The sequence below is a fragment of the Octopus bimaculoides genome, chromosome 7, assembly GCF_001194135.2.
Source record: "Octopus bimaculoides isolate UCB-OBI-ISO-001 chromosome 7, ASM119413v2, whole genome shotgun sequence".
Lineage (NCBI taxonomy): Eukaryota > Metazoa > Mollusca > Cephalopoda > Octopoda > Octopodidae > Octopus > Octopus bimaculoides.
In genome coordinates, this window is record NC_068987.1 from 41,569,233 (window position 1) to 41,578,467 (window position 9,235).

The 9,235-nt window shown below is 34.8% G+C and overlaps 1 protein-coding gene across 2 annotated transcripts in view; it reads left to right on the forward strand.

Annotated features, from left to right (window-relative positions):
- Positions 1–9,235, forward strand: part of LOC106872643 (UDP-glucose 6-dehydrogenase) — a 253,811-nt gene that overhangs the window by 142,800 nt on the left and 101,776 nt on the right. For both annotated transcript variants that reach the window (XM_052969546.1, XM_052969547.1), the window contains exon 3: positions 5,155–5,292. In XM_052969546.1, the coding sequence (XP_052825506.1) occupies positions 5,155–5,292 (138 nt within the window). The remainder of the gene's footprint in view (positions 1–5,154; positions 5,293–9,235) is intronic.

The following is a 9,235-nucleotide window of genomic DNA, read 5'->3' on the forward strand; positions in this document are numbered from 1 at the left end:
TGAGGCCCAATGTTCGAAGGTCTTGCCTCACCACCTCAGCCCAGGTCTTCCTGGGCCTACCTCTTCCACGGGTTCCCTCAACTGTTAGGGAGTGGCACTTTTTCACGCAGCTATCCTCATTCATTCTTACCACATGTCCAAACCAGCGCAATCGTCTCTCTTGCACACCACTACTGACGCTTCTTATGTTCAGCTTTTCTCTCAAGATACTTACACTCTGACGGGTATGCACATTTACATTACACATCCAGCGGAGCATACTGGTTTCATTCCTTGCGAGCTTACGCATGTCCTCAGCAGTCACAGCCCATGTTTCACTGCCATGTAGCATGGCTGTTCGTACACATGCGTCATACAGTCTGCCATTTATGATTTTCCTATTTTCTCTTTCCTTTTTATCATACATTATAATTGGTTCTAGGGAGAATTTGTCTACAATTCATCTGTGTATGATTGTATGTGTGTATGTGTGTGTGTGTGCTTGTATGTATGTGTGTGTGTGTGTGTGTGTGTGGTTGTAGATGAATTGTATCCATAGATGAATTGCTGTAGATGAATTGTTGTAGACAAATTCATCAGTTACCATTATAATTAGTTCTTCTGAAATTTTATTCCTTAGTTCTTGATGAGCCATAAATGAAAGAAGATATTTTGTCAGATTAACAGTTGTGGATTAAATATTTTTATTCACTCTCAGACTTATCTTTTATTCTAAGGAGCTGGACATAACCTCCTTTTGAACTTGTCACCTCTGGAATATATGTGTATGTGTATGTGGCATTAAAAAAAAAACAGTCTATGGTTGGCATTAGGAAAGACATCCAGTCATAGAAACCATACCAAAGCAGACATTAAAGCACAAGAGATCCTATCAAACCATCCAGTCCATGCCAGCATGGAACATAATAATATCTAAAAAAATAAACATTTGTGATAGACACCAGCATGGCTATATGTTTGAGAAATTTGCTTTGCAAAGACATGGTTTCAGATTCAGTTGCTGTGTGTTACATCTTGGGCAAGTGTCATCAATTACAACCCTGGGTTGACCAATATCTTCTGAATGTATGGAAACCCATTAAATGTGCATGCATGCGTGCATGAATGATTCAGTTTTCTTTTCCTTTCAAGTGAGTTTATTATTATTAAAAAATTAATAAGCAAGACTTAAGGTTATCTCCCTGAATGTTTTCAACCATTTTTCAATGATACATCATCGAAGTCATATTTTAGTTTGTTGAATCTGTAGATAAATAGTTAATATTAATTAGTGAAGAAAATTTCTATTCATCAGATGCAGAAGATGAAATATAGAATGAACTATTGCATTTATTTTAGTTCAACAGTAATCTGATTGTTAAGCCAAGTTTCATCAATTTGTATGTTTGTGTAAGTCTAAACTAAATATAAACAAAGACATAATGCAGTAAAAATAACAAACATAATACAGTGCTATAACACTGACATAACATAATAACATAATATACTAACACGACATAGACATAATGCAGTAACATAATACAGTAATTTAACGCTGGAATAAAAATACAGTAACAATAACATAGACATAACATAGAAAGAACAACAAATAAGGGCTGGATCATTGTCATCTTGTCTCACTATTTATTCTTTCTCTTTCATTGTCCTTCATTAGTCTATTTTTCTACTTCAGTGTACTTTTGTCCCTTCTCCTTCAATTTCCTTTGTTTATTCTTTCTCCTTCGGTGTCTTTCCTTAGTTTATTCTTTGTCTTTCAATGCCCCTCCTTGCTTAGTTTGGAAATATACAAATGTGTATTAAAAGTGGATGTTAACAACTTTATTCTTTTGTATGTAATGGTGCTCCAGCTTAGCCAGAACTGTAATAATTCAGATAACAAGTGAACTCGTCTTGTAATTCTGGATTCTAGCAAAATATGTTAACCGAGGTACTGTAGCTTATTTATTAGTACTTCTATGTTGTCAGTGGAACTCTATTTATTCTAAACTGGTCCTCTTTTAACCCACCATTATCACACACAATGTAAACAAACTGCAAACTTTCATCAGTTTTCTCTAATGTATACCTAACTACCCATTTTCTTTTTCTATCAATCTGGCTTTCTCCTACTAAATCTTTTGTTTTTGTTTGTTTCTTTCTCTTTGTCTTAGTATGCATAGGTGCCTGCCTTGTCTTCTACTGCCACCTTCCACATAACACAATGAATATATAATATTTCTAACTCCACCATAACTACCTCTACTGACTTCTGCCAAGACTGATTAATTTTCACAGGTATTCATTGAAGCACATGACATTGATAAGGCATAGCTAAACAAGGTCTTAACTCTGTTTGAATTATAAGAACCTCTTGTAAAAGTGTCTGGCTCTGGTTACTCAGCTGGTAGTTTCGAAATTCATTCAATTTTTTTTACATGCAAATATCTATTACACTCCAGTAGAAAGAGAAAAAGACAAACAAAGACTCCACATGCTTAGATCTAAACATTAATGTATGTTACACACAGCAGTCTCTTATTTGTCAATCTGACAAAGTAGAGTGTGTGGGGAAGAGAGAGAGAGAGAGAGAGAGAGAACTCGTAGTCTTTTCAGGGAATAACTAGATGAAGGTAGTGTAATAAATATTTAATTAGTCTGAGATGCTATCCATATGATAATTAACAGGAGGTTTTGTGGGGAAGAGGTTTATCAGTTTGTCAAAAAATGGGGATTTATCACTTAATTAAAGGCGGACCTCTGAAGCTAATTGGAAGAAGAGAGGAAGTTATCCTCAAAACCAAGACCCAGTCATATCGAATTCAACAGTGAACTTCACTAACAGCATTCTGGGGATGTTAAAGCAGGCAACACTTTTAAGTCTGTCAATGAAATAGGTGAAAACATATTTAAATGCAAAGAGCATAAAACAATCAAAGGAAAATCAAATTTGAGATAAAATAAAATTGATGACTTGAGTAATTTTTATCCTCAATAAACATGGGAGATAATCATGTGTACATTTCTATATAGATGGAAATCTTCTCCAGAAGGGAGAAGCTCAACATCACTCTCTTGAAGTATTTAGCAACTGGGACCCTAACTAAGCATACAGAAATGTTTGTTAGCAACAAATGAAATAAAGAACAAAATTTTGAATTCTTCTGATACAGTATCTACAAAAATGTACTGAACGAATGAATGTCACAGGTTCTATGCAGTTACTCCTTGCTAGAAAGAGCAGCCAGATTTCTGCAAAAAAAAAAAAAAAAAGAAAAGAAAAGAAAAGAAAAATAAAGGGTTTCAGCTGTAATGCACTTGATAATAGGTTTATTCAAATAGTTCATTGCTGCTGTTAAACAATGACCTGTTTAACGTTTGTGGTTGAAGAGAAAAACAGAAGTGTGATATATATTTCAGATATTTTCTGGCATACAAATCAGATTCTTCAAACCAATATTTGCAGGGGCTTTAGCTACTATTTCCAAGAAGTATGGTGACCATGCAACAGTTACCCTGATATATTTAAGGAAGAAAAAGTGATTTTAGGAAGAGGCAGTTGTTGTTAACTCTCAAGTTAACTCTTGAGACATTAAAGATAATCCAACCATGACTATACCATCTTTTCACTATGTACAGGGTATCTTGGACCACAGAACCATAAGGTGTGATTTGAAGGTATTTTAGTTGCTATTTCTAGCAGGCTGGGCACCCATATGAAGGCTCTCATTGGTTTGATGCTGCTGTGGTAGTGTTCAGGGGTATTGTACTTGTGTATTTGTATGGTAGTTTGCAGGTGATTTTTCATGTAGTGGCAGGAATTGTATGGATTGGAGTTTACTGCGGTAACAAACTTTGCTGCTTACAGTTGCACATTATCTTTCTTTGGTATTTTTGTCTGGTTGTGTTTTGAGTACAACCTGTGATGATCAAGACAAGAACTAGCATAATCTATAATGTCTCCAACATTATTTCTGCTGGACAAATGAGGTACTTGTGAGTAGTCAAAGTATGTCTATCATTTTGCTTTATTTACTATGTCTTCTCTGTGTTGTAGGGTGTTGTAGTATTGTTATATCCTGGGGTGTCTCATGTTTATGTTATTGAGTATCATGATTGATTGTATTTGATGTTTTCTGATGTCATATGTGAAAGGGGATAAAGTTCCAAAACAAGAGACTTAAAGTGTTGTTTTGGAGTTATGTTGGGCTGAAGTAGTTGTGTTGTTATATGTCTGGAGAATAGTGGTGGGGGAGGGTGATGTACCATATTATGTGTGTCTTGAGGAGATGTGGAACGGTCCCATAGGTTTTAAAGAGTGGCTAGAGTATAGATGGTCAAGGTGAAGTGTGGTGTGACCATCTGATAGCGACTCAGATCAGAAGGCTGTAATAATGCATGTAATGTGCCAGTTGGAAAAAGAGAAGAGACACAACTGACTAGAATGTTCGAGAGAGATTTTATTGGTATGTTAGCATGTGTGTGTCATGTATACAAAATAAATGACAGGCTGTCATGAGAACAAAGTGTATGTGTATCTGTGTGTGTATTAAGTACATATAAGAACAATGAAGAGGAAGAAAGTGAAAGTCTAAAATGAGAAGTTAGACGAATGTTCATAGACACATGAATGAAAAATAGCAGTTTGTAGTCAATTGTACATGGTGATATAAATACTGTATCAAGAAGTTGTGGCAATGGTGCAGAGCCAGTTGCGGTATGTGTCGTATGAAGTTGTGGCTGTAATATTGCTGCCTGGGTCACTCATACAGTTATTGCGGGTTGTATCTTTGCTGTTAACCATGGTGAAGTAGTTCATGAACAGTGCTATTTTAGAACCTTTCTAAGCAATGTTCTGGCATGAAAGGATTGCTCTCTCAACATGTACCCTAAATAACAATATCACAATTTGGCCTTAATTTCAAAATCAGTGAGAGCAGACTTGTCCAAAAATAATGTGATTTGATTGTTTTTGATTTTGTTTTGTACTATTTAGTGTTAATTAGTAACATTATGTTTATTATCTAGCATTGTTTAAAATGCTATAGAGTAAGAAGTAAGGTTCACTTGTTTTAACTTGGAGAAAGGCATAAGCAATGTAAAATCATTTCTGTCATTCTCAAAATGTTGGCTTTATAACTATGTAAAAAAACATTGTTATTATTGAAATTTTTGTAGCCTGGTCTGGATGAAGTGGTTCGAAAATGTCGCAACAAGAATCTCTTCTTCTCTACAGATGTTGATAAAGCTATTTTGGAAGCGGAACTGATTTTCATCTGTGTGAACACTCCTACAAAAAATTATGGACTCGGCAAGGTAAGATGTGTGTGTGTGTGAGATGTGTGCCATATATATGTACATACATATATAAATTCATTTGAGCATCAGTATATATTTTCTGTACTGAGTAGATCTAGCTCTCACCTATATACACCCACCCACATACATACATACATACATACATACATACATACATACATACATACACACACACACACACACACACACACACACACACACATACACACATATACATATGGCTTCTTTTCAGTTTTCATCTACCAAATCCACTCACAAGGCTTTGGTCAGTCCAAAGCTACAGTAGAAGACACTTGCCCAAGGTGCCACTCAGTGGGACTGAACCCAGAACCATGTCATTGGTAATGTATATATACACTCAAACATACATAAGCATATTTAATCCATCTATGCATGTGCATGCATATACAAAATAATAGTGATTACACCACCAACCATGGCAACCATGCAAGATCTCTCAGTGGATAGGAATAGCTATGTTCTCTATCACCAATACTTATAATAATGGCATGGATGACATAGAAAATAGCACATATGAGGAGAGCAAATCAAATGGACCTAACCCATCATATGTATTCTAGTTACACGAATACACTTAATAGAAAGATCCCTAAACTAAATAGTTCCAATTGTAATTTCAAAATACAGGATAATTATCAATTACAAGCCTACTGCAGAAGATATTATATAAATATTTGGTCCTAAATAGAGAGCAAAACTCCTCTAAGGTTTATATGGGAGCTACTGTTAATTTTACAATGTGGTATCAAAAAAGTTCCTGGACTAATTCTGTAACACACCAACAGATGGCAGCATATGGTTGCATGCACAGTGAGAGCTAGCAGTAACCTTCTTGAGGCAGTGTGCCAAATGACATTGCTGTGTTTACTTAAGAAAGTCCTGAAATTTGTGTTTTTGTGATCATGCATATGCTGTAGTCTGCAATTTTGTTATGGACAGGAACAAAGAGCCAACGTGAAATTTTGCATTAAACTTGGCAAGTCTGCTAAATGGCATTGAGCATGTCTCAACAAACTTACGGTGATGAAGCAATGGGTCATATGCAAGGTTTTGAGTGGTACAGGTGCTTTAAAAGCAAAAGAATATTACTTGAAGATGATGAATGATCTGGAAGACCTGCCACAAACATTACCCTGGGAAATGTGGTATTGTGCATCAAGAATTCACCCCATCAGTGATCTGGAAAACCTACCATGAGTATCACTGCCTGGAAATGTGGTATTGTGCATTGAGAATTTCATCCCCCAGGGCCAGACTATCAACCAAGAGTTCTGCTGCGATGTTTTGAAGTGTTTGAGGGAGGATATTTGGTGAAGGTGACCAATCTGTGGAGCACAAAGAATTGGATTCTTCATGAAGACAATACACCCTGTCATCGAGCTCTCCTCATGAGTTTCTTGCCAAAAACAACATAGTATTGCTTCTGCACCCACCCTATTCACCAGATTTAGCACCTGCTGACCTCCATCTCTTCCCCAAGATGAAAATGCAGCTCAAAGGTCGCCATTTTAACATTGTTGTTGAGATCCAGAGTGAATTGCTGAAGATCCTTAACTTGTTTATAGAAAATGACTTGCAGGCTATATTCCAAAAGTGCGCAAGGTGACTATTTTGAAGGAGATGATGTTAAATAAGTTATTTTTTATTAAGCATAACTAGTCTGTGAACCTTTTGATACTACCTCATAAGCAATGATACTCAGCACATTTAAACTCATTTAGATATGAAAAACAGAGTAAAGTACTTTATGGGACAATGTCATCTCTAAGCTACTCAATGAACACGTACACTACCTTAGGAAATAAAAATGTACCATACAATATAACTCACTCCATCATTGACTCCTGTCCTTCACATCAAGGCCAAAATGCTCTGTGTTGGTTATGCTGAAAAGAATCTATATGAATACTGTTACATAACCCAGCACAGTTATTAAATAAACAACACAAAGCATTCTCCTCTTGTGTTCATAGATTCTTTTAGACTTTTAGATTTTACCACAAGTTCAAATGCAGTAAGACAACTACCTCTAGATAGCTCTCTATCACATTATTGTTACTAATACATAATTAATATATGGCATAAGCTTCCTTAATTAAATTGGTATGTTTACCTCGTCTTATTTTATTTTATTTTATTCTTCTCTCTTAACTCATCATATAACATGTAATTCCTGTAGCAACCTTATTGTATTTCAACTTTTCATTTAGCTTATAATTTAAATTAAATGCTAGTTAAATTAAATTTTATATATTTACTTTATCAGATGTTTTTATTCAACCTATTTATTTACTCTGCTTTATTCTATTGTATTTTATTTTATTTCATCTACTCTATTTCATTTTATCTTTATATTTTTTCTGAGGCCATCAGTATTTTAATTAAAATGACACTGCAAATTTTTACTGTAAATTATACTGAATTTATCAATTTATCATTCAACTGCTACTGTAGTTGAATAATGTTCTTAACGGAGCTTTTTTGCCGCAGTCGGCCTCTTCCAAGCAGTCTCACTATTTCAGTTTTAATCGAAATCAAATTTAGTTTATTGAATTATGTTTGACTAGTGATAAGCTACATAAAATATTTAAAATCTGGTGTAGTAGAACAAAAAGTTAAAAGATAAAATATATAGACCAAACTGCTTGACTGATGGGTAGTAATGCCTGACATCAACACTTTGAATCCACACCATTCTTTTAATTTTGATCAAGAATTATTACATTGGTATTAATATGAAAGAGAAATGTGAAGGGAATATATTAACAAAGGTTTCGTAAAATTTTATCCATTAGAAAAAACAGCATGGCCACAGCTCATGAGCTGAAACTAGATAAAATGAAAAAAATGAATCTAATTTTGATTCTCAAATTTTTATCAATTTTCGCGTGATATTAAAGGGACACTACTCAGGCATAACTACAGATTTCTGCTCCTCCGAATTTCGATGATCATAACTTTCAGAAAAATGAATATTTTTTAATGAAATTTTCTAAGAATATGTGTTATATCATGTAGATTCCGAATATATAAAATTTGGTGGGAAAAGTGTTTTAGGAGGGGTGGGGTGGAGAATTTCGGAAAATTCACTGGAGTCCACTTTAATTTGTCTTAACTTTCAAAGAAAATGGGTATTTTTTAATGAAATCCTTTACAGATATACCTTGGAATATGTAGATAGTGAGGATATAGGAATTTGTGGGGGAAACAATTGTGGGTTATTTTTGAGAACTGTTCCCCACTCGGGGGTGTTTCGGAACAAGTCGTCCATATTTATTTCTTTTTGTCCTCTTTGTGCGTTTACGCACCCATAGATTTCTACTGAAGCAACAAACAGGCAATGAAGGCAAATGAAGCCCTTACCAGAAAACTCGTTATGCTAAAAATAACAGCTAAAGGTCTGGTACACAGAAATATGTTATTAAGACAACTTATCCATTGCATATGATTTTTTAAAGTAAATTCCCAAGTAAACGTTTCTAATAGAAAGGCAGAAGACACCAGAAGCAAAGATAAGGAATATACACACAGTTAAATAGAGAAGTGTAAAGTATAATTTGTTATATAATCTCTACAATAAACGTGATATTGAATGAAATAATTCCCCGTTTGAACTATTTTCATTACACGTATGTGTGTGTATGGTAGAAATCTACAGATGCACAAATGTACAAAACGGAGAAAATGAAACAAATATGGACAACTTGTTCTGAAACACCCCCGAGTGGGGAACAGTTCTCAGAAATAACCCCCAATTGTTTTCCCCCAAAATTGCTGTGTCCTCAGAATCTATATAGTCCAAGGTATATTTGTAGAGAATTTCATAAAAAAAATATCCATTTTCTTGAAAGTTAAGACGAATTGAAGTGGACTCCGGTGAATTTTCCAAAATTCCTCACCCCCCTCCTAAAACACTTAC